Source organism: Lucilia sericata, unplaced genomic scaffold (genome assembly GCF_015586225.1).
Source record: "Lucilia sericata isolate MDLA Ls3-8-SP2 unplaced genomic scaffold, ASM1558622v1 Contig000204F_arrow, whole genome shotgun sequence".
Classification (NCBI taxonomy): domain Eukaryota; kingdom Metazoa; phylum Arthropoda; class Insecta; order Diptera; family Calliphoridae; genus Lucilia; species Lucilia sericata.
In genome coordinates, this window is record NW_023994232.1 from 394376 (window position 1) to 422373 (window position 27998).

The 27998-nt window shown below is 28.0% G+C and overlaps 3 protein-coding genes across 5 annotated transcripts in view; 1 reads left to right on the forward strand and 2 right to left on the reverse strand.

The window, feature by feature from the left end:
• The window catches only part of LOC119601992 (armadillo repeat-containing protein 2), a 54760-nt gene that overhangs the window by 15946 nt on the left and 10816 nt on the right, over positions 1 to 27998 (forward strand). Inside the window, exon 1 of one of the 3 annotated variants that reach the window (XM_037953294.1) lies at positions 21601 to 21632. The exons of the other annotated variants lie outside the window; for them this stretch is intronic. The gene's annotated coding sequence lies outside the window, so the exon portion shown is untranslated. Of the gene's footprint in view, positions 1 to 21600; positions 21633 to 27998 lie in introns of those variants that run through there. 3 annotated transcript variants of the gene reach the window in all.
• LOC119601997 (40S ribosomal protein S15Aa) lies at positions 6718 to 7999 on the reverse strand. The gene is made up of 2 exons (XM_037953300.1): positions 7889 to 7999; positions 6718 to 7313 (listed from the first exon to the last, which is right to left on the reverse strand). Exon 2 carries the CDS (start codon positions 7309 to 7311, stop codon positions 6919 to 6921), a length of 393 nt encoding a protein of 130 aa, XP_037809228.1. The 5' UTR covers positions 7312 to 7313; positions 7889 to 7999; the 3' UTR covers positions 6718 to 6918.
• LOC119601995 (CKLF-like MARVEL transmembrane domain-containing protein 4) lies at positions 10370 to 26946 on the reverse strand. The gene is made up of 3 exons (XM_037953298.1): positions 26444 to 26946; positions 12249 to 12416; positions 10370 to 11349 (listed from the first exon to the last, which is right to left on the reverse strand). Exons 1-3 carry the CDS (start codon positions 26582 to 26584, stop codon positions 11149 to 11151), a joined length of 510 nt encoding a protein of 169 aa, XP_037809226.1. The 5' UTR covers positions 26585 to 26946; the 3' UTR covers positions 10370 to 11148.

Sequence of the window (27998 nt, forward strand, 5' to 3'; positions counted from 1 at the left end):
CGGAAACATAGAGGAAAGTGCTTTGATACAGTACGTTATTGATGGCATAAAAGATTTGACAATTAATAAGACCATATTATACGGTGCATGCAATTTGAAGGAGTTTAAGGAGAAACTTAAATGTTATGAGACGATGCAGGAAAGATCTTCTAAAAAAGTTGATACTAGAACAACTAACAACAATAAAACTTCTGCTAAAAATGAGAAGGCTATACTTTGCTACAACTGTGGTGAAAAGGGCCATACATCAAGAAATTGCAAGGATAAAGAGAAAGGTATAAAGTGCTTCAGCTGTAACAAATTTGGCCACATATCGAGAGAATGTCCAGTTAGAGTAGACAAGGCAAATGTCAGGCAATTGGCTGTTGAAAATATTATGATGGTGAATGTTAAACTATCGGATAGAATGTGGATGGCTTTATTTGATACTGGCAGCAAATTTAATGTTGTAACTGAGAAAGTGTACAATTCTTTGAATAAACCTGAACTTTTTAAATCAGATTTTTATCTGATTGGTTTTGGTAATACTACGAACGATAGGAAAATTAAACCAATTGGAAATTTTAAAACCAAGGTTGAAGTCTATGGTGAGGAGTATGTTTTGACTTTCCATGTAGTTCCATTTGCCTGTATTGATGTCGAAATTATATTAGGAAACGAATTTTGTTCATTTGCTGAAATTGGAATTTCACCTGATGGCCTGAAGATAAAGAAGATTAAGGACGAAATAGCTGAAGAGGTGCATAGTATCATGGTGATGGATGTCTGTGCTGATGATAATGTAAATACTCTTAATATTGGTGAGACCAGTAGTGAAAATGCTAAGCGCGAGGTAATCGAAATGATACATAACTATAAGCCAGGCAAATGCAAGACAACTAACATTGAAATGCGTATAATTCTGAAGGACGAGAAACCAATTTTTTGTAATCCCAGACGACTACCAATAAGGGAAAGATACATTGTTGACAGCCAGATTGAACAGTGGCTGGACGAGGGAATTATTGAACCTTCAGAATCGGAATTTTGCAGTCCAATAGTTTTGACCAAGAAAAAAGATTCTACTCCAAGACTGTGTATTGATTTTAGAAGAATTAATAAAGTTATCGTCAAGGACCGTTATCCTCTACCCCTTATTGAAGACCAACTTGATCGCTTGCAGAATGCATATATTTTTAGTACAATTGACCTACGAAACGGCTTCTTTCATGTTCCTGTAAACGAAGAAAGCCGAAAGTACACATCGTTTGTTACGCATAATGGTCAATATCAGTTTAAAAAGGTTCCATTTGGTCTATCGAACTCTCCGGGTGTGTTCCAGCGCCACGTCAATGCCATATTTCGCGATTTGACTCGTGAGGGGATAGCTTTACCATACATCGATGACATCATCATTCCTGCAAAAGACGAAGAAGAAGCACTACTCAATTTAAAACGTGTATTAGATATCAGCAAAGATTACGGCTTGGATATTAATATTAAAAAATGCAACTTTTTGATGAAGAAAATTCAATTTCTTGGTCATGTTATTGAAAATCAACATGTATCGCCATCAGTTGAAAAGACAATCGCAATGGTCAATTATCCAGCACCTATGAATGTTAAACAGTTGGAAAGATTTCTTGGCCTAGCCGGCTATTTTAGGAAATTTATTCCTAATTTCTCGATTATAGCCAAACCACTTACCGATCTTAAAAAGCAGAATGCTAAGTTTGTATTTGGACACGAACAGATGACATCGTTTAATACTTTAAAGAATGTGTTGAGTAATGGTCCAGTACTGAGTATATTTAATCAAAATTATGAGACTGAGGTGCATACTGACGCATCCATCGACGGATATGGCGCAGTACTGCTACAAAAATCTCCAGATGACAACCTTTTACATCCAGTATACTATATGAGCAAAAAGACAACCGAACAGGAAAGGAAATATACGAGTTACGAGTTGGAGGTGTTAGCGGTCATAGAGGCATTGAAGAAATTTAGAGTGTATCTGATTGGTTTGAAGTTCAGATTGGTGACTGACTGTAATGCTTTCACTAAAACGTTGGACAAAAAGGATTTGTGTACAAGGGTTGCTAGATGGATACTATTCTTACAAGAATACGATTATATCGTGGAACATCGGCCAGGCTCTCAAATGCGGCATGTAGACGCCTTAAGCCGACACCCAATCATGATCATTGCAGAAGATAGTTTGATTTCGAAGATTATACGTTTGCAAAATCAGGACGAGGATCTTAAAATCATCAGGGAGATACTAAAGAACAAGCCATCATATAATGAGTATTTTTTGAAAGGAGATGTCTTATATAAAATGTCGGATGATTACGAATTACTGGTGATTCCAAAAGGTATGTACGCCGAAATTATAAAAACAGCACATGAAAAAGGCCACTTTTCCATCAAGAAAACAAAAGAGCTGATATACAAGGAATATTTCATACCGAAATTGGAAGAAAAGATCCAAAAACTCATCTCTAATTGCATCCCGTGCATCATAAATAACAGAAAACGGGGAAGACAAGAAGGAGAATTACATCCACTAAGCAAAGAGGCAATACCGTTACACACATACCACATTGACTACCTTGGCCCACTCGAATCCACGAATAAGATGTACAATCACATTTTTGCTGTAATTGATTCTTTCACGAAATTTTGTTGGTTGTATCCAACAAAAACTACATCAGCGAAGGATGCAATTTCCCGACTGCAGTCACAGAATGTCATTTTTGGTAACCCACTTCATATCATTTCTGATCGTGGTTCGGCCTTTACTAGCGAAGACTTCAAAACTTATTGCGCAGAGGAAAAGATAAACCACATTCTTATTACAACTGGTCTTCCTCGTGCGAATGGACAAGTCGAAAGACTAAATAGTGTGATCATCTCTGTCTTGTCCAAACTAAGCATTGATGACCCCTCCAAGTGGTATAAATTCGTTGGAAGAGTGCAGCAAATCATTAATTCGACTTATCATAGGAGCGTTGACACCACACCGTTTGAGATGCTTATTGGAACCAAAATGAAAACTAAAGATGACATCCAACTCAAAGAACTAGTAGAGAAGGAACTAGTAGCCGACTACGATGAACAAAGAAACGAGATAAGACGAGCAGCTAAACAACAATTACTTGAGGTTCAAGCCGAAAACAAACGATATTATGATATCCGACGTAAGCCGCCCAGACAATATAATGTAAATGATTCTGTCGCTATTAAAAGGACTCAGCTAGGAGGAGGTCTTAAACTTAGGCCAAAATACCTGGGTCCATACCAAATTGTTAAGGTTAAGCAGAATGATACGTATGATGTAGTCAAATCCAGTGAATGTGAAGGCCCCAAACGTACTACAACATGCGCAGAATTTATGAAGCCATGGCCAGATGAAATTGAGGATGAGCCTGATGAGTAAGCCCGCAGGATGGCCGAGATGTAGGAGTGAAGTTGCGAGAAGTTTGCAATAATAACGAGTAGCTGCAGTTGAAGTTTAGAACAGAGAGCAACATTAGTTTAAAAGAAGACGCCGCGAGCTTAAGACGTACGACGGAGCCCGTATTCATTTTTTTATTACAATAATTTTATTTGAACTCAATTTTTCCATAAACTAAACTATTTAATATTATAACTGTATTTTATAACATACATATGTATATTTGAAATAAAAATTTATAAAATACCATATATATGTACATATAACATTACGGAGTGGTCATTACGTGAACTTAGAAGGTTTCCTTGTGGACTTTTAATATTACCGGTATTATAATAAACAATGCAATAATCCCCTGCTTAGGATATTATTTGGTCGGGCATGACCGACTCTTTTTAATTTTCTAACAGCTGGATTATATAATATGATTTCTTGTGTAATTGTTAAAGCTTTAATAAAAATCTATAAAAAAGTATTTAGAAAAATTCCAATCGAGCAATTAAAAAAATAATATTAAATGTCAGTATGGAATGGAAAATTTGTGCTTAGGTACTATAAAAGCATCTTATAACTGCATTAAGTTTTATGGCTAATTAAAAAGAATGCTAACAAAACTTGTTTTAGAGTTTTCGTGATTATCTAAATAGCATGGTTAGCTAGATTTTATTTACTAGTGAAAACTATTTAAAAAAATATTCAATATATCTTCATAATTTGTTTTTCAGGGCTTAAATCTACCTAAATATGTATGTATGTGTATAGAATATATACATATTTTGCTACAAATACGGCACAATGTTAAATTGTAGTCGTTAGTGCAATTAATAATTTCACACATTTTATATTAATATATTTAGAATAATATTCATCATATAAATTAAATATAAATGGGAAATGTAAACATATGTCTGTCAAGGAAAAGGATTTGCTAATAATTAGTAGCTGTATGTTTAATTATATATATTTATTTAATCTAAAAATCTAAACATATGCTTTATTATTACAAGTAAATAATTGATTAATAGTAATATTTATAGAATATATTTTATATGAAATTAAACTAAAAAAAATAAATTTGTAATTCCAAAAAATACACAACTAAATACATTTGTAGATAAGAAATGCACCTACTATCTGTATGTACATATATACATTTTAGTTTCTAGAATGTTAATACATACATATATTATTCTTTGTCAAAATTATAATAAGACAATAATAAGAGATAGTATTTAATTTGTCATTACGATTAAAAGGCCATTAGAAGTGTAAAGTACTTATAAATGATTTTAAGTTAACTGCAAATTACTTGAAATGCTTCTATAAATAACAATAACAAATTTTTATGTAAATGAGCAATATGTATTTAATTTGTTTTCAACATATACGTTACGGTTAACTAAAAAAAATTCGCAAAAGTTTAACCTAAATTTAGTACATATGGACCGAAGTGTCTACTTTTGTCACATCACGTCACATCCCTCTTGCAGTTAACCACCGATTAAAGTTTAATTTTAACAATAAATAATCTAATTTTTTAAAAGTAAATAATACGTAGTTATTTTTAGTATCACTTAGTATAGGTGATAAAATACGGTTATAAAATAAGTAGCCATATTTATTAAGACGGCGCATTTCAATTATAGATATATTTTGAGCAATGTTCGCGAAAATATCTTAAGCAACTTTTTGTAAGGGATCAACTACTACTTAAACCTTAACTTTTGAAGTTCTATCTATAATAATATATTAAAATTACTATCCTAATATACATATGTCGATCATAACAAGAATCGGAAATGTTATTTATGCTTATATAGAACTTAGTTGAAGAGATACTAGTATATTTGTCGTTGTTATGAGCTAAAAAGCCAAAATCGGCAGGTCCGGTTGGATGGGGTCTCGGTAAAATAATGGACCGATTTCAACCATTTTTTAAAGGCAAATTTCATCGATATATGTTGAAAATTGAGGCCTGTTCCTTGCGTACGAGGTTTATTTGTATATCTATCCGTACGAACAGACAGACTCAGAAAGTGTCGGAGTCGATCGGTAAGGGGTAAAGATGGGTGTAAGCCCAACATTTTTGAGCGTTACAAACATCATTGTTGTTTATGTGGCGGAGAGTCGAATCGAAATGCAGAATAAAAGTTGCCAAACGGAGAAAATTTCGATTCGAATTGAAACGTAGAATATGGGTGAATATTTTTTTTTATTATATATTATTTATAAGTTATTATTAGACTCATTCTAAGTAATGCAGAGGGTATGTAGTAGTCATTAAAAAGTAAGTTGTTGAGTATGGGTGAATATTTTTTTATTATATATTATTTATAAATTATTATTAGCCTCATTGTAAGTAATGCAGAGGGTATGTAGTAGTCATTGAAAAGTAAGTTGTTGAGTAAGTACAAGTTATTACCATGCTTTTGCTGGGTTGGTACGAATGACAAACGAAAACCTACTTTCCTACAAACTGTATTATTTTCATTTAATTATTCGTTTTTGCAATTATTATTCATTATTGATTTCAATTAAAGTATTGCAGTTGAATTATTTAATTATTACACGAACATTAACAATTAGCAATTTTAAGAACAGCTAAACTTTTGTGTAGCGAATTACTTTTTTTACCGCACTGTCAGCACCCTAAATGTATAAGGCCAAACGAAAATCTGTCCAAAAATCTAGTTTATGTTATGTTAATATGTACTTCTTTAGAAAATACCAACCTCTAGTAGTCGTAATATAACAATTTGGAAATGAAAAACTTACCCGAGTATATGCTTATATGTTATATTGAAAAAACTTTTTAATATACACTGTATTATTTTTTTTACACATCCTAAAAGTATGCTATCTTTTAATTTAAGCACATATGACACAAGTTCAAATAAAACTTTTTTTTGTAAATCATTTAAAAATTTTTTGAATTAGTAATTCGTATAAGGTCCTGTCACACATTACAATTTTGAACAGTTTTTAATTCCGTAAATATTATTCAAACAAATGACATTATAGAGTGGAATTCGAACAAACCTTTAAGAATTTATATACCTATAATTATAACAAATTTCGATTGCACTTTTTAATTGTAGAGGTAATTTTCGAATGCAATTATTTCAGAAGTCTTCTGTTTTTTTTTTGCATTGTTTAGGTAATGTTAATATTTTTCTACTTGTTGATGTATCATATTGCAATTACAGAAAGTATTGGTTGAGTTATCAATTTGTATGCTTTTTCGTATTTTCTATTTGAAAAAAATCACAAGAAATTTATTTTTATTTTTTAATTTTTTATTCTCCTTGCTTAAAATTAAGCAAAATCACTTTCTTTTATAATTAATATAAAATATCTGTTTTTTTATTTATAAAAAAACAACATACACGCGTCACACACAAACACATGTTGTTGTTTGTTAATGCCGCCTTGTAAACATTGATGCATCAATTTTTGTTGTTGTAGTTTTGTTTATTAATTTAGAAGAAGAAACCCAAAATCTTTCCTCCCAAATGTTTTCTTCTGGCTTCTTCGTGATCCATGATGCCGCCGGAGGTGGTCAATACAACATAACCGAATTGACGAGAGGGCAACAAGTTGTTGGTCCACTTTTCAATATCGTTGATGGGAACATCGAAACGGGGAGAGATAACACCGCACTTGTTCAAGCGACCGGTGAGGTTGACAACAATCTTGCCGGAACGGTGATCATCGACAATTTCGAATTCACCAATGTAACCATGTTTCATCATGACAGTCAAGAACTTGATGATGACTTTGGAGCAAGGGCGGAGGAGCACTTGACGCTTGCCACGCTTTTCAGCGTTGTTAATGCATTTCAAGGCATCGGCCAATACGTTCATACGCACCATGGCTGCAAAAGAAAAGAAAACATTTAAAAAATATATTTTTTTAATGAAATGAAAATCACAAATTCAAAATGCAAATTTGACTTTTCTTGTTACAAAATATTAAACATTATGCCACTTTTTAGATTTTTAATGATAAATGTAAACAGTTTGCAGTTTTCTAATGAACCACTAATAAACTGCTGTTACAAAATATATGTATGAACATGATGACATTTGTCTAGCCGCCTGGAAAGCCATATAAACAAATACAACACCGGCCTAGTGGTTGATTAACAATTTTCAAAGTAACATTGTCCATTTTTAAAACTATTACATGATTAAAATAACACATTCGTATATTATTCACTGGAAACAGACAATTTATTAACTATAATCATGAATTTTTCTCAAAAGTCTGTGTAAACATAACTAGACGGCAGAGATTTTTGATCTTTTACAAGGGTTTTAGAAATTTGCAAATTATTCACATATTTCACTTTAATCTTAACAAAATTATATTCTCATATCATAATTTACAAAATGCTGATGATATTTCACATAATTTCACTTAAATTTAGTAGATTTTCACAAAGATTACCTAAGATTTATTTTGTGAAAATTTTTAACAATTTTACACGAACGCGAACGTATCGAAAAAGAGGAAGTCCATTTTGCTGCAGTTGTCAGTACTGTTTTTTTGACATTTTGCTAGTGTCAAAAACAGCTGTTATCGATGGCTCCACCTATATGTGAAAATATAAATAAGCGAAGACAAAAACCTTATTAGAGCTGTAATATTAAAGCAGGGTTGTGCAATGAACATAGAAATTATAAATATTGAATATTTGTTAATAAATAAAAAATTAAGGAGATATTCACATAACTTATTTTGTTTATATATATCGTCACCAACACTTCAAATTTTACAGTAGAAAAAAAACTAAATAAAATGTGTGTTATATCCTAACATAAATAAACATGTTTGAATATAAATGTACCGACAGCCGTTGTCTATTGTTGCTTTTTATGACTTTCTGTCTTGTAGAAATTACTAATTTGTTGGTATTTTTGACAATATAGTTCTAAAAATTTGCAAAAACATGTATTTTGATGCGGTGAACCATTTTCAATCAAAAAGTCGATTTTCAATTTTTTGGTTGTTACGCATATTTGCATTTCAGATGACGATATGTATGTATATATAAAATATTTCAGTTATATTATAAGATTTTATATATATTTGTATGTTTATTAGTTTAAAAAAATATTGGAGGAATAAAAGTATAATAAATTATTTAAAAAATATTGAAATATTGTTCTTGTCATTCCGTTTGTAACATATTGAAATATTGGTCATAGACCCACAAAAATATATTCTAAGACGATTTAGCCATGTCCGTCTGTTGAAAGCACGATAGAGTCTGAACGGAATGAGCTAGAGAGTTGAAATTATCCACAAAAATTCACTATAGGTTAGGTTTGTTTTTTATTGAAAATGGGCAATATCTGTCCACGTTTCCGGATAGCCCCCATATAAGTGGACATATCTGCTTTAAAAGTACGAGTATAGCGATTCAATTTGACATTAATAAATTTCATATGAGCTAAAATCTTCCTACTATATTTTATGAGGATCGGTCCATAATTGACCCTACCCTCCACATAAGGTCCCTTTCAGAAAATTACTATAACGTTCACTACTGGCTTAAAAATACAAATATAGCGATAAAATTCGACACACATATGTTTCATGAGAGCCGAAATCTCTCTACCAAATTTTATGTGGATGGGTTCATAATTGACCCCTTCAGAAAATGACTTAAACGCTCATTACTGGCTTAAAAAAACGAGTATAACGATGAAATTCGACATAAATAAGTTTTATATAAACCAAAATCTCGCTACCAAAATTTATGAGGATTGGTCCGTAATTGACCCTACCCTCCCTATAGGTAAGGTCCCCTTCAGAAGATTACTATAACGCTCATTAATGGCTTAAAAATATGAATGTAGCGATGAAATTCGACACACATAATTTTAGGTGTATAGGTCCATAATTGACCCTACCCCCTTCAGAAAATTACTATAACGCTCATTACTGGCTTAAAAATGCGAATGTAGAGATGAAATTTGACTCAAGTAAGGTCCTTCAGAGCCAAAATCTCTTAACTAAATGTTATGTGGATCGGTCTATAATTGACTCTACCCCTATATATATCCTCCTCAGAAAATTACTATAACGCTCATTACTGGCTTAAAAATATGAATGTAGCGATGAAATTCGACAGACATAAATTTTATGCAAGACAAAATCTCTCTACCAAATTTTATGTGGATGGGTCCATTCGACAATTTTAATTTTAGGTGGATAGGTCCATAATTAACCCTACCACCACATAAGGTTCCCTTCATAAAGTTGCTTTAACGCTCATTACTGGCGTAAAAATACGAGTATAGACGTGAAATTCGACTCAAGTAAGTTCCTTACGAGCCAAAATCTCCTAACCAAATTTTATGTGGATCGGTCCAAAATTAAATATGAGTAGTGCGATGAAATTCGAAACGAAACCATTCTATCAAATTTTACGACAATCGGTCCCAGTATGGGCATAATGTACAAAAAAAAAATGAACAAAAATTATTTCGATTTTAAAAATAATATTTTTTTAATTCAAAAGAGCTCGGTCCATAATTGACTTATGATATATTCCAAATATTACCCTGATGTTTATAGTGGACCATTACGGCATACGGTTTGATGGTTGGGATATGAGATTCGGCACAGCCGAATATAACACTGTCACTTGTTTTTTTGTAATTGACTGCTTTTTTAACACAGTATAATGAAAGGTAGATATAAGATTCGCCACAAATACATACATATTCTGGAAACAGATATTTTTCCTACTAATCATTTTAAGCAATGCTAAATAAAATACGTTTTTTTTTAATTTTTCACATTTTCTTAAGTTTGACGACAAGTGCATATTTACGATTGTTTTAAAAATATATACATACATATTTTTTAATTGATCTCAAAACTTGCTAAGCATTTAATTAAAAAAGAAACAAATATTACTTGTTGTTGTTTTATTTTATTATTACAAAAAGTAAAAAATGAATTACAATTGTAAAACATTTACACATATGGTAAAATTATTGGTAAATAAATAATAACAAAAAATATACTACATACATAAATATCAATGTATGCATGTATGTATGTATATTTGTTTAGAGAAAAATTATAAAACGAAACTAGAAACAAAAAATTAAATAATAAAAATTAAAACACACATTAATTAATTTTAAACAAACTATGTATACGAACAAGAGTTAAGAAAATTGTCAATAAAAACCAAACAAAAAAAAATACATTTATTAAAATTATAAATTACTTAAATACATAATTATCTTAACATTTTATTAATATTAATAATGGGTGTGTGTGTGATTTAAATTGTTTTGGCTTAATTAATTGCATCGATGACTATTTTCGTTATTTTCTTTGCTATTTTAATTTTATTATGTTAGAGATAATTCAACAGTATTGTTCAATTATGTATTACACTCCACTGGGATTAAAGGGGTTGATTTATATTTAGTGCTGTCCAAGTACAAAGAGGATAATATTTAGCTATTTTTTTAATTAAATAATAAATTGTTGGTATTTTGTTCTTATTGGTATATTATGTTATATTGATATATTACTTCGGTGTACACATATTTTTATGCAATTGAATGCGTGGGCGTTTTAATTAAAAATGCCTTTCTTCGAACACTTTTCATTAAATATTGATTGGTATGTTTGATATTTGAACTGCTTGCTGTTTTTTTTTTCGGCAAAGTAATCTTCGCTTATATTGTAGCACCACTCTTATGCTCCAAATACAGGAAATATGTACCAGCAGCATAGGCCAAAAAGTTGAACAAGCCAAATACACCAGCAGCAATATTTGAACCATAATAATTGTGGCCATACGCTGGTGACCACTTGGCCAATTGCACTACAAAAGCAATAAAATAGAGAAGGGCTGCAATACCAGTATTGAGAAGTTCCTGAAAAGACAAATTAAAATATTATTTTTGTATAATCATGTTTCATAAGGTAAGATTTTATTGTTTTCTGTTGCTGCCGTTACCCTGTTATCTGTGATCAAAAAATTCTTTGTATTAAAAACATTTTAAGATCAATTTCCAAACGATTTTTTCTCTTGATTTTGATTTATTTAAATAAGTAGTTAATCGAAACATTAACAATTTATTGATATATATATATATCTTCAAAGCTAAAGAAAGTGAATTTTTATAAAATAATATTCCAAAGATCAGCTCGTTTTTGAATAAAAGAAAAAGTCTAGCAAGAGAAGTCAATTTTAAAGATTCTGATTAAAAGACAACAATAATGTTTATGTTATTTTCTAAATAGCGGCCAAACTCCGAGCAATGCCTCAATATATTTAAATAGATATTTCGATATAGAACTTGTGCGTAATCAATTGAATAAACATTTAAGTAACATTTCCTTTCGATAGACCTTTTATATATTTTATTTTAATCATTTATTAATAACCGTCATCAATGTAAACCAGTTTTCTTTTTCGAATTAAAACATAAAGTACCGTAAACGATAAAATTCTTGCCTTTAATCAACCTGTTAACCAAGGTTCCAATGGCTGTGCGCTCAGCCATAATGTTGGTCAACATAAATAGTTTCTACCATTAAACCTCTTACAAACATTCTTTTCCATTGAAAACTACATATAATGTCAATGTGGTAGTAACATTAAGGTGATCATAAAGACATGCCCTCCCCTCCCTCTTCGTTCAAAATTGACAAATTCTTAATTTTTGTAAAAATTTTGAAAATCTCAAAGCTTTTTCTAGACTATGAGTTAAGGTTGGATTTGTAATTTTTGTATTATTTTTTTAAAATAATAAATTGTTAAAATACTTACTGTGAATATCCAATTGATGGCAACATTAAGAGCTTCTCGAATACCCAAAAGGTAAGCAAAGATCCATAACAGTGTTGCTATAAATGAAACTACCACAACAAACAGGAAGAAAGATGTGGCTGAAATGATGGCAGGTGAAGCGCAAGCCATGCAAATTATACCCAAGATCTGGAAAAGTAATAACAAATAATTAATAATTGATTATATATATTTATATACATATGTACATATAAAATGTATAAGGAAGCAAACGTCTCAATTTAAAAAATTTTGAACTAGTGATTTGATGGCATCAAATATTTTTATTGAGTGCTAATAAAAATTATATTCGTCTATCCCTTGTTCGGTTTTAAAATTAAAATTGATTTTGGACTGATTTTCAATACAAAACAACAAACCGTAAGAATCTGTTTTCTGTGTGTATACATATGTAACATGTACATATGTTTTTGAACTTTTTGAATTGTTTAGAAAAATACTTAAAAACGATGATGCATTAAGGTTAACAATTTTTTTAAAAAATTTATGAAAAAAATGAAATCAGTAAATATTTCTATATATTTGTAATTTATAACAATTACTCATTATTGAGTGATCAGAAATATTCGTCAAGTGTAGGTGTTTCTTATTTAAATACTTGTTGTATTGAAAAGAAACAAAATAATCCACAACTGTAGGTGTTTGAAAAATACATACATATGGGCAATTCCATACGCTTGTATGTGAAATTCGCACGCCTTCAGAGTGGTATAGATTTTGTAAAATTAGGAGTATTTGGAAAACAATTTCGTCATTCTGTTCCATTTAAAGAATACTATATTTGCAAAAGTAATCATCCCATTCGGAAACTTGTTTTCCAAAATATGGATTAAAATATGGCGATATCATACGTGACAAAAAACGGAAGTGTTTTTAAAGTACATGTAAATATTTACAAAAATCTGCGAATTCTGTAGATGTATCTTTTTTGTTTTAATTTCTTACACTATGGGACATATTGTTCATTAGTAATCCTTAATTTTTAAATAAAAAAAATTAATATAATTTAATAATGAACATTTTTAAATATCGTACATGACACATCGTATGTGACAGATTTTTCTCCTGATTTTTTTTATGTTATAAAATATATATTTTGGAAATATATACATACACACACTTCAACAAAGCAAAAGGAGTAGGAAAGTGCAGTCGGACATGGCCGACCTATATACATGTTTAAGCAATTTATAGATAAAAATAAAAAACTGGAGTTATATGGCGACTAGGGACAAATATGGACCGATCCTCATAAAATTCTAGGGTGTGATTTTTATTCATATAAAACTTATTTGTGCCAAATTTTATCATAATACTAGTGATTAGAGGTGAGTTACGGACGTTTAAGTGTTTTTCTGAAATTAAACTTTGAATGGAACTAGGGTCAAATGAGGTCCAATCGTTATGAAAATCGGCATAAGGGTTTAGACATTTTAGATCTGGGATAGTATGGCGGCGAGGTGTAAAAATAGACCAATTTCAAAAATTTTCAACAGTCTTCGTCTTTGGTGCTACAAAAGATCATATACCAAATTTTGTTGAATTATCTTCAAAAATGCCTTTTCATGGAATTGCTCATATGTATTATAATATTTAAATTGTCTATATACTAACAATTTAATATATGTTTATGTTTCGAATTTAGTGCATGCCAGATTTATTGTAAAATTGAATATGTACCTACCAATATTAAACTTGACATTTACTTAAAGTAAACAGATAATTTTCATTCATGATTTCAAATTCCAAAACAACAAAAACAGAAAATACACATTTTTAAATTCTCAACTTTTGTTTATTATGTATGTATTTACTACAAATAAAAACTTGTTAAAAAGCTGAGCTCATCTTGTGACAAAAACAAGATATTTTGCATTAAAATCTTTTTTGTTTTTGTTTGCAAAAACCTGTTGATTTCTTCTTTTATCTGATTTAATTTTTCTACGAGTATTCGTAAAATTGTAAACAATGATTTTGTTTTTTTTTGAACGTTTTATTTGTTTGTTTAAGTTACGTTTTCATTTATTCATTTATTTATATTCTCAATGTAACATAGTCTGTGTAATATATGTTAAAGTTTACGTCACACCTGTTGCTCTATTATATAGTCGCAGATACGAGTACCTGTATTCATACGATATTTGTTTTTTATTTATAAAGATATGTACATATAAATGCATAATTGTTATAACTGTTATATTATTACCCTACATCTGCGAATCTAAGAACTACATATCGCTCATTTACTGCAAGACTTGCAGAATTCGAAATTTGGAGTTTTTGGACTGAATAATAAAAAATATGCGCCGATCTAAAATCTTTCATTTAGTTTTATATATTTTCAAAAATATTTTCGGTATGATAGGAATTTTTTGTTTTCAAGTTTTTACAAATATGTATGTATTTGACAAGTAAAAATTTAATTTAAGTTAAATATTTTTGCATTTCTTAAATTTCATGATTTACTTAAAAGTAATTTAAGAAATTGTAAGTATTAGTAAATGAGCGATATGTATGTATATTGCAGAGCATAGATTTTTTGACGTTATTTTAATTAGAATCCAAGAAGATGTTTCTAATCTAATGTCTGATTTTTGTGGAATATATATAACTTGTACAGCAAAATTTTTTGAAAATTATATTAGAATCTCAATAAAAATGTTCTAGCAGTAATAGCGACATCAAAGGATCCTGTTCATGAAACTAAAGTAATTAGGATTACATTTTCGTTTTTAGTGACATTTATTCGAGCAGACATTTGCATTCCCATAAAAATATTTTATAAATAAACGCCTCAACAAAACTACTTGAAATACTTGTTTTGTTAACAGACATTATTTTGCTCAAGAATAGAAATATGTAGCTAGTTATTTTTAAGATTTTTTTTTAACACATACTACGTAATTGCATATTTAAAATTATACAGTTTTTATAAATACAAACAAGTGACGAAACCGCATTTATTATTTTTTCTATTATATTCTATTTTTCAAATTATTTATTAACTTTTTAATGACAACTGCTCAAGGCCGGTTATTGATATGAAATATAAACAATATTCTTATGCACCAACTGTAAAAGCAATAAAAAAAATTTAAAGCTCGATAAAGCAAGGGAATTGTTCTAAAGAAGTTGTAAGTGTAAGGATGATGTAAGAAGATTCTAGCTTTTACAAAAAAAATAAAAAATTATTAAAAAATATTAAATTAAATATATGTAAGATGAACCCCCTAATGATATAACTGATGTCACTTTTGTTTTTTTTTTTAACTTAAAAACTATGATTTAACAAAATAAACTGGAATTTGTTTTTTATTTTAACATAATAACATATTTTTTAAACTTATTTTAAAAGATAAGAACCAAAGCCAAATATTTATTTAAAAATTAGGGTTTGGTTTCAAAAACGTGTTAAAGTATTTGTGACAATAAAAAATTCTTAAAAAATAGCTAATTTTATGCAAATATTTCAAACATTTATTTTGAAAGCAAAATAATATTGAATAATTGTGATATGTTGTATGTATACATACACAGATAAGCACATACACACATATGAATGTTTGTTTGTGTGAAATTTTATTTGTTTTTCAACTTTAACCACAATATACATAAATAATATTCAAAACCCCAAAAGGTCTTTTGATATAAATAGCTTAAAATCTAAAAAATGCGAATTCTTCTTATAAACAAACATGCCTTTTTTTCAAAAGAGATGGAAAATTTATTCGTAGACCCCCAAAAGTACTAGATCGTCCGTCTGTTTGTTGAAATCGCGATCAACACGGGAGGAGATTGAGGGCTGAAATTTTGCACAAATATTCTAAATTGATAAGGTTTGGTTGGTATAAAAAATAAACTATATTGGTCTTTAATTTCATCTAGTCTTCATACAAGTAAACCCTCGGATAATTATACAGTAATCGTGATAAATTATTGCAGCAGTTAGTTTTATGCAGCTAGAAATAATATTCTAATATTTGGCGGACAACGGACCATAATTGACCCTACCCCCATATCGTTTTCAGAAAATTTGTCAACGCTCCTAACTGGAATAATAATACCAGTATATAGAAATGTAGCATAAACCATTCAGAAATTACTTTAAGATACAAATTTTTTAATAACCAAAATTCTATAATATATTTACAAGGATCGGTTCATAATTAGCTAATCCCCCTTATAAGGTCACCTTTAAAGTTTAACCATATTTTTTAAGAAAATATATTATAAATTTAAGTGTTTTTAAATACACTTTTATTAAAATATAAGTGTAAATACTTTTATTGCCCTGTGCAACAGTCATTCGTCCCAACTATTAAGTACCACCAGAACATTAGATATAATATCGCTAATCATTATATCATCCCAAGGGATGATATATTCTTTTGCACTTTGTAACATCTTCGGCAAAATATTATCTGGTCCTGGTGATTTGAATGGGGAAAAACTTTCAATTGCCCACGAGATCCTGTTATGGGAGATGATATTATTATTGATCTCCGATAGAGTTGCACTTTCAATGGCGATTTCCTTGACAGCAATTTTGCAACCGGGGATATAATGTAGGTTGAGATGTTAGATTGACATTTAGCAAGAATTTTGCTAAGTCTAGCAGAGTCCTGAATAGCCTATTATCAACATTATTCTATTGTTTAAGGACAGTTTTAATGTACACCTAGGTATACAAACTGAAATATAATTTTTAATGTATTTGTCATCTCATCAAAATATTTCACTTTCATTATTTACTTAACATTTTTGCGGAATACGAGTGAATGGTTATTTTTTATTGTTGAATTTCACATTTAATCTTATCTTAAGTAATAAATATTGTTCTGAACAGATAAATGTGGACAAATATAAAAATATATATGTACATGCATTTATGTATGTATATTTAATATTGCAAAATGAAAATAATTTGTTATCGTTAAATATATATGAAGAAGCAATTGAGCGATTTGCATTTTTCGATTCTATATGTGAAAGATACAAATTTTATTTATCACAAAAGTTTTCTTTATGTAAGGACTTTTCGAAAAAAATTTTGTAATCATACATATAATTTTTTTTTACATGTATTGACTCATAAAAGTGAAATGCAGAATGATAATGTATTGTTTTATAACGAACAACGTTAATCACGAAAATTAATCGATTTCAATAACATTTCCATTGATTAGTTATAATAATCTGAGTTAAATGGACTATACTACATGTTGTATAAAATATGGGTATTAAATTTAAATCGAACAGATAAGAACAAAAGGTAAATTACCAAAATATTTAGTACTGTTTGGTTGGTGACCATAATTATTTGCTTTTTTAACATCTGACTCATATGTACGTGTCATTATAAAAATGACAAATGTACAAACATTCTGGGAAAAGGCTGGGATCTCATGATAGTCATTTTTAAATAAATAAGACAAAAATAGTTTTCTAAAATTACTTATATTTTTATTTGTTCCGATTCAGAGCTTGAATATTTTATATCGAATGTATAAAAGAAGTTTAAATCTAAAAAAAACGAAAGTGCTTTTAATCTTTATCGGTAGCATTCGACCACTGATTTTTATTGACTAAAAAGGAAAATGGTATTGACGTTTTAACTGATCATAATAAGCATTCAACAAATTAAACCAAATGACATGATTACTTAGACTATGAAAAAATGGAGATTGTTTTTATAAACATACATATGTATATGCCACATACATGCATATGTATATTTTATCCTCCATTGATACACACAGGAAAAATGCAACAGTATATGTATTTCCGGTTCCCTTGCGTACAATTATATATAAAGTTTATGTTTTTCATGTAAAGTGATTGGCTTTGACAGTGAATTTGATGAAATTACAATTTCACTTAATGAAAATAAATATGTAATAAGAAAAACTAAATGAAAACTTATAAAAAGTGGGTTTGGTAGCAGAGTGTGTTTGTGTGTAATAACAAGTTATGCTCTACTGCTCAAGCAAATTTTATTAAGTTAAAAAAAATATGAGTAGAGTATTTATGAAAATATTTTACAAAAAATTACTTCTACTCGGTAGTAATTTGACACTTTGTCTAAGACTGGATTTCCAAAATTAATCAAACGTAATCATTGTCTGTATGTACATACATATTTAAAGTCTTACAAGGCGTCATTATTCGTCACTTAACCCTTGCGCTAATAAAATAAAAACATTTTAAGTAAAAATATGTACATTAGGGTGGCCCCAAAATTGAAGTTGCTGATGTTCCCACCGAAAATGAAAATTTAGTTCATTCTAAGATACCATTTCTCAAAATTTTTGTCCTGACGTCAATATTTGGCGAGCTGGATCAATGAATAAAATGGTCCCTTTCTAAGGTTTTTATGATTTTTTTCACACTTCTGGCAAATAAACCATACGCAAATTTAGTATCGTCTGAAAGGTCTTTGAGAGATGATTCCAATGGCATACCACATACCATATTTTTTAATCCTCCTAAAAGTGTTAAAGTATATGCCTATGTATGTATAACGAAAAATCACCATAGCATGATCGGTAGTTAAAGGGTTAAAGAAATACTGGGAAATGTATATCTATATTGGAGTACAAGTACAATTTGAACTATTGAAGCGTTTCCATTTTACGTTTTTGTCTTAAAACTTAAAATTACATATTTTAAAATAAATAACATGATGATAACATACATACATACATATGGACATGGGCAATTTCGTATCAGGTAACCCAACTCAAAAAAAATATATATATTAAAAAAAATTGGAAGCAATGAAGAAATATCTATCTAAATTTTTGCTAAGACCAATAGGTGAAAAGTTACACTCATTTGAATAAAATCCTGTATGACCAAAATGTCCAATTTTAACCCCCTCTAAGTCCGGCAGTTCTTGACCGATAGAGCTGAAAATTTGTGTCTATCTGGCCTAACTAACCTTGGTGCAAATTTCATTCAAATCGGAAGATATCGATTTTAAAAGTTTGGTCACTTGACACGAAATTGCCCAAATATATATGTATGCTGACGTAATTTTGAAAACTAAATATTTTTGCTCATGTCTATCCTCAAAGCAATGAGACAATTTTTTAAAAGAAAAACTCATGAAAAATTTAAAATTTTTCAAAATTTGTATGTGTATGAAAAATGTACGTGAGAAAAACATCAACACTATCCAAAAGTAAATATAAAAATGAAAAAAAAGCAAAACAAAAAATATGTCATCAGTTGGCATTTGGCCAGATAAAATGGTCTATAAAAAATACATTACCAAACAACATAAAATTATAAATATCTTAACGTACTACAATTTCAAAATCAAATACAAAAAAAAAAAAAAACAAACACTTGTTTATTTTTTTAGAAAAGAAAATTTTGTGAAAATATATGTTTATCAAAATTCTAAATATTAGTCATATAAATTTATTTATAATAGATTGTGGAAATTAATCATTTGTAGAGTGTTGTCAATTTTATTCAAAATTTTATTTTAATTTTATTCAAACCCATATTGTTTTTTTTATTTCAAAAGTTTTATTAAATATTTTTTATTAGTATAATTTTTTTTTATTTTTTAATTTTATCTCTGAAAATTTAAGAACAGTTTAAAAAATAAATATTCTATGGAAAATTGAAAATCAATAGCCTAAATGGGATATAGAGGTACATATTTATTTAAATCACTGTATTGACAGTGACAGCTTTTCTCATTCTCTCCTCATAACCGTCAGTTAATTTGTTATAATATTTTTATTTTGTTAGTTCATTGCACTATACATTTGTGTGTACGTTTGTCGGTACGCATGCGCACATATTACGGAATGCTATTAAATATGGATGATGGCATTAATTATTTATGTAAGTTTATGTGTGAGTAAATTATGTTCATTGTTGTTGCACTGCTGTTGTCGTCACTATAAATAGTAGTTTGTTGTTTTTTATAATCATAATTTTAACTTTCCCATTTCACCCATTGTTACCGCTCTTTTTCTTTTCTTTTGTCTAAGTGTTTTTTCTTCGTTTTTTTCATTAACTCAGGCTAGACCTACCAACTAATTATATATTCATAATGAAAGTTGTCAACTGCAGTTCAACATTCAACATACTAGTTCTCCAACAACCGGTTAAAATGGGGTTAAAAGAATTCAAGAATACATAAATATAAGTGGATCCATTTAATTTTTTTAAAACTCGATTATATAAAAATTCACTTCTAAGGTTAATCAGATAAGATCAAAGCAGACTATGTAGTTGGAAATGTCTTCCGACAAACTCACCATAAAAACCTTATTTCTATTACCAAATAAAGTGATTTTCAAATCATACACATAATGATTATTTCATTAAGTTCAAATACATACTTTTATTAATTAATTGAAGTTAAGGTCGATAGTTCAATTAAGAATAACTGCGTAACACAATGCTTTTTCTTCAGCTTCTAAACAAATAATTTCACTTTCGTTTTATTACAATTACAAAAAAAATAGACGTTATTTAGACTAAACATTGCATATGAATTAACAAAACAACAAACGGCCATATTTGGATAGATTAAAATAAATAAAATTTCAAAATTCGTAAATAGAAATTTCAATAAGATTGTTGGCGTAAGAAACTTGATACGCGAGTTTTTGTTTATACGTTTTAATTGAATCATTATTTCAAAATGTACATATAAACACACATAAATTTATTTATAATAAAATAAATTAATAAATCATACATAAGTATTTAGTATTCGTCAAGATATGATGTATTCAAATAAGAATTTTGTTTTAATTATGTATAACTTTTTATTAAACTAGATAAACAAATTGAGTTTTTCAATATTTTTATTAAGTAATCCATTTTTGTAGAATTTCAAGCACTCGTTTACTTTTTTTTTTTTAAATTTGATTCGTTATTTGAATTTCATGACAAATTCAAACTTTAGGGAGGCTTCAAAAATTAATTGAATAATTCAAACTTTAAAATGTATATTAATTAATTTTAGATCCGTTATAAAATTCTTTACATATCCAAAAAAACTCTTCTGACTCTAAAATTTTTTAGTTCTTGTTTTATTTAATATTTGCTAAATCACTCCACCCTAATGTACGTACTACGAATTTGCATCATCTCATAATTTTAGAAAATGAATGAATACTGATTTCATTTATTTAAAACAAAACGTGATGCTGTTGTCGATGTCTTGCTATTCGAATACTGTAACAAATAATGTTATTAATTATAAAAATATCTTATTCTTTTATTTATCAATCTGAATCTATTTTATAAATAAAGAATGTTCCAATTAGTTCAAAATAAAAAATATATCGAGGGACTTTCAAAATTTGCAATAAGGTAATTTATTTTGCAACTGACAATTAAAAAAACTTGTAATTGAATTTTGAAGCACATTATGTAAAATATTGAGATATAAGCGCCATCAAAAACTTATATTTATCCCCATCTATGATCGAAAGTAATGAATATATATACTCTCGATATATGTACATTGTACATACATACGACACAAGTTTTTTAACTTAAGAAAAACTCTTCTACACAAACAGTAGCAAATCCAAACCTTACGAGAATTTTGAAATACTGAAAATTATTGATACATTCATCAATTTCTTACAGTGCATTATTTTAAGTTGTAAAAAAGCACAAAAGTGATTCAATTTCACTATTACATTTCAATGTCTGTTTGTACGTATAAGTGTTTGTAAATTTATGACGTTTATTAACTACAACTGTATGATCTAATACTTGCAAATCGTCTGCTTTAAAATTATTCGTATTCCATTTTTTGTTTTTATAATGTTTAATAGAAATGTGCATTCTAACAACACTTTAGATAATAAAAGATGACATGACTTAAGAAAATTCTATGTGTACGTATGATAAATAAAAATTTAAAAAATTACGGTCATTACAAAAATTTCAAGGGAGTCAATCGGAGACAGAGATGGAAAATTAAGAAATAATTTTTATGAGCTTAATAAATATTCAGCCTTGTTCATTGAAGTAAGAATTTCTTAAATATATAATATAAATATGTACATTTAAATTAAAGTTCGTATTCATTAAATTTATTTGTTAATACAATAACGAAATTTATTGAACTAAATTATACATTTTCCCATTCACTTTAAACAATTGCAAACATGCGACTTGTTTGACTCAAAATATAAAGTATTTATTCGATGGTGCTAACACATACATAAATACTAGGTATGTATATATATAAATAAATATAGTTTTTAAAATTTTTAAATATTTAAAAAAGCAGCTGGTTGTTTTCACACATTTAGAGATTTTTTTATTTTTCTTCTATTAATTTTTCTTAGATTTTGGAATGTCTATATAAAATGTACAAACATACAAAAAATTGGACATAAATAATATTTAAGTTATCAGGGCAATAACTGTGTCAGAAACATTCCAAATTAGCAACAAGAAATGTGTGTGAGTAGGTTAATAAGTTTTGCCTAAAAACCGCAGATTTTTTTGTTTTTTGAGATTAACGCCAACATTATTATGATCAACATTATTTTCGTATTCATATTCTACAAATATTCCAAAATTATTTATATTCTACAAATATTCCAAAAGAACCAAAGAATAAATGAAGATAAAAAACAGGTGTTAATACTCGTGACATGACAAAAAATTCAAAATCCATTGAAAACGTTACGTTAGTGTTGTCAACACCAAAAGACAAACGCTTTTTTTTATTATTTATAGATAGACTTACATATATACATACAAACAATTTTATTTAAATAAAAGAAATGATAAAAACACAAACAAATGGTAAAATTTACTTATAGTAAAAAATAGAAAGAAAAAACCAAAATAAATAAAAATCTAAATTAAATAAACATTTGGCAGAGTAAGCTCATTTAAAAGAATATCGTCGCTGCGCCTAGAAAATGAGTTATGAAAAATTTGTGTTAATTTTATTTGAAAATAATTAAAGTCAAAATAAATTAAATAATTTATTTTCGTTTAGTATTTAATATGAAGGACATTTGTATACCATGTACATATGTATGTATGTACTTATGTACATTAGGGAGGCCCCAAAATGGAAATTGCCTATGTTCCTGCCGAAAATTTAAATTTAGTTCATTCTATAGATATTCATATATTATTAGTTCGTTCTATAAATATATATTAAAGCAATCTAGGTAAATTTTTAAAAATGTAAATTTTTTTCCGAAAAATTATAAAATTTTCAATATTTTTGACAAACATTTTTAGAAGGATTATGTTAGTACAATATTTTCCCCTATAAAAACGGGCCCACCCTAATGAAAATATCGCTCATTTACTACAAGACTGGCATAATCCAAATTTTGCACTGAGTATTCGAAAATATGTATGTGACATATTAATAAAGTCTTTCATATAGTTTTCCGTATTTTCAAAAATGTCTATTATTTATTGTGTGCGAGTGATTTTTTGTTGAAAACTTCAAAGCTAAAACTCAAGTTTTTAAGTATAAGTTAAAATTAAGTTTAAGTTCAGATGAGAAACATATTAACACCTACTTCATATATCCGGAAAGTTTTTAAATAACTAAATAGTAAAATCTCAAAACGATATTTTTTGATTTATGCCGGTCTTGTAGTAAATGAGTGATATATTGATTTTAATATAATGACAGTTTAACTTCAATGTTACTTTATTGCTTTGAATAAAACGGCTAGTTCTTTTTGTAATTAAATATTAATAGAAAATAATTATATTATTGTATACAAACAACAAGTCAACAAAAAAAGCATACATACAAATGTAATATGCATTTCCACATACATACATATGTATGTATAAAATCAATAATAAAAATTATATTTGACAATAAATAAATTTAAATATAGGTATTTAGTCCTTAAATTTTAATTTACTAGAATTTTAAACAATTTTCCAAGTTGGTCCGAAAACTAATCAGGGCTTTAAACAAAATTTAATTATATTTAGAGGTCAAACTTTGTATTTAATGTTCCGAATTAATACAAATTTCTAATTAAAAATAAACTATGTTTTAATTGATTGAAACCAACCATTATAACATCATTAGCAAATAATATTTTTGAAATAACTTTTAAAGTTAAAATGAAACATATACTAATTACGTATCAAAAATGTAAATTACCTTTGCCAATACATAATTTTTCAAATATGTTTTTCTAAACGCACACATGTACATATGTATATCGAAGTCTTCTTTCATATGGGTCATAATCCAAAATTCGTTTTTTTTTGTCTGAGGGCTACAAAACATGCGAAATACATCTAATATTTTCGGTGTGAGAAAGATTTTTGTTGTAAACTTAAAACTTTTTGACTCATATTTTCACGAATATTTGATAAATACAAATTAAATCTCAATATAGATGAGAAACATATTAAATCTCTACTCTGAATCTTTTTCAAATCCCTTGATTTTCTTAAAAGTTCTTAAAAAAGGTAAAACGTAATTAAACATCCAAAACCATTTTTCTCGAAACGACTTTTTTTTGGATTATGCCAGTCTTTTAGTAAATGCGCGATATCTATGATATTTTATTGTTAATTATTTCCCAAAACAAAAAAGACAAAAATGACAAAATATTGAAAATTAATGAGATTTAGACAACAGTTAGAAATACTTTGTATTTATTATTACATTTAAAAAATAGGTCAATTTGATAAAACTGATTTTCATTCCGTTACATAACAAGCTATTTTTAATTTCAAATATAGAAGTTTTTTCTTATCATAAGAACACAAGCTAATTAAAAGTGAAATCAGTATATTAGATCGTATTCCTACCAAAGTTAAACTTTTTATTTACTACTCCCAATCCTAATCAGATTGTTCTAGCAAAATGGCAGCATTCTATATCATGCAATAATACCTATTCATTATCTTTATTACTTGATTCGAATTTTTTCAGGACCTTTCGAAAACAAGTGTTTTAATCTAAAAAGTGCAGTTATTATTTATAAAAAGTATTTTTAAAAATGGCTTATCGTGAATTGAACTAATCATTTAACTGGCATCTAACTAAACTTTCCATTAATACGAATTTGCCAAAAAAAAACTTATCTACCTGTGTTTTACATTTGTTTTTTCTTTTCATTCTTAAACTAAAACATCTAAAGATGGGAATTATTTACATACATATGTATATCTTTTGCAAAAACTTTTTTACATTTTGAATAATTTTAAATAGATTTCAGGGCGGAATTTTAAAAGACTACAATAACGATATTATCTTTTCAATGGTGCAAAATTTCTAATTAAATTATACAAAAACCCAAATATATTTCAGTTACCATGTGATAAACAAAATATTTTAAATTCATATAAGTTCAGACTTAAATGCATTAGAATTCTGATAAAAATACCGTGTTCCAAATTTACGTCTATTTATATGTATGTATGTGTATGTAACGTTTATCAGTGAATTGATAAGGTTCGAAATTTATATTTATACGTTGTTTTTCTTCAAACTTTATAATCGGTTAAATATCTAAGCCAAAAACAATGACAACTATACTAATTTTAATTAAATTTTGAGATTCCATTGTTTTTATTTTTATTTTAATTAACATTTTGTACTATTAAAAAAATACAATACGATCCCCGAAAATTAAAGTTTAGGTCGTTAGATTTATCTCATTTTTAAATCTTTTTTTCCGATATTATTTATTATTTCTTATAAAATCTTTCAATCGCAAGTGTGGTAAAATGTATAATATAAAATAAACGGAAGTGGTTTCCACTTGCTGAATTTCCTCAACTTGAATTTAAATACGCTTTTGATATCATAAATGTAAATACATATGTATGTTGTATAATAAAATCAAAAATAATATCTTAAAATTTTTAATATAAGTGGCACTAGGTATATCCGATTTTTGGAAACTAATGTCAGTTCCTGTTGGGGTTAGATTCTATTATGAGCCGATTCTGGTAAATTTTAGAATTTTGTATTCACATAAAACTTACTGATCTTGACTTTCTAGTAAAATGTTTGTTAACTTTTAAACCAGCAATTATAATTTAAAATTAGCGATTTAAAAATCAATAGTTGTAGTAAATAACAATAATTTCTTAGAACATCGCTTCTATTGTTTTTTAGCGATTATAAATGAAATGAAATGTTTTTAACTTACAAATTGCACAAGTTTAATAATACCAGGAACAGTTTGGAAATATCCTATATTAATCCTCAGTGCACTTAAACCACCACCTGTTGTGGGTGTCGCGGTTTGTGAGGTTGTGGTGCGTTCAACGGTTACTACAGTTTCCACCATTTTGTTTTTTTTTTAATTATTATTTTTTCTGTTTATTTTAACTAGATACGATTTTATTTGTTTTTATCTATATTTGTTTGGGTGTACGTAATTATAAATAATCGACTTTTTTTTATACCGCTAATTAAAAAGCAATTTTACGTATTTAAATTTATTTAAAACGAAAAAAATATTTTTTTATTTTATTTTAAATTTTACCGTTCTTTGTAACCACCGACCGACTGACTAATGTGAGCGACGCACGTTAATTTACTACTGTTGCGTATAAAAACTTTAGACGTCTTGATGGTTCAATTACTGCGCACGCAATAAGCTGTTTTTTCTTAAAGCTCTCGCTCTCTGTCTCTTAATAAAAACTAAAATTAATACTTTTATTAATTTTAATTCTCACTCTTTTATTTACTTAAAATTTATTTTCTCTTATCAGCGATTTTTTATACAGGTTTGAGTTAACCTCTCTCTCTAACAAAATGTTGTTGACTAAATTATTATACATATTAACTTGGCAAAGAAAGAAAACAATTATTAACTAATACAATGCAGTGCAACAATACATTTATTTGTATGTGTATGTATGTACATACTCCGTAGTTCGCGATGACTGTTAAATAAGAAAAACAGTATTTAGGTTTATTCTCTTTAGATTACCTACCTAGGGATACTAAAATAGTGACTGACTTTTCTTCAGCATTACAAAGCGTACATAATACGTATTAATTGATCCAAAAATATATTTAAACAATTTGTACAGTTTTGGGAAACTTCGATTTATAAGGGGTACATATTGACTCCTTATAAGACTACAGGGAACTTATATATATATGTATATGTATGTTTATCTAAATATATGTACATACCAATTTGTATTGTTTACTAACTGGTTATTTTACTTGGTTTTTCTGTTGGGAATTTTAAATAATTATTCCGAAACTTATTAATAAAAATAAAAAAGCAACTTTGCACAAACCCACAATCATACCGAAGACTTTGTGGAACAGCTTTTTTATTACAAAGTCCACATAACCTACACTCGCATACAATGTCTAATTTGTGGGGATAATGGATTGACTTGAAGGAATTTGAGTGTTTAGTTAAACAAGCTATTTGGACAATTTCTTTACATACGAACGTAATAACCAAGATGATAACGTTTTTTTTTTTTTGTTTTTAAATATTGTCAAATAAAACAAGAGAGAGTGTTATATTCGGCTGTGCCGAATCTCATATACTAACCATCAAACTGTTTGCCGTAAAAGTAAGTCAATTATGGACCGAGCTCTTTTGATTTAAAAAAATATTTATTTTTAAAATCAAAATATTTTTGTTCAATTTTTAAACCGTGATCATACATATATGGACAGTAGGGTCAATTATGGACCGATTGTCGTAAAATTTGATAGAAAAGTTTCGGTTC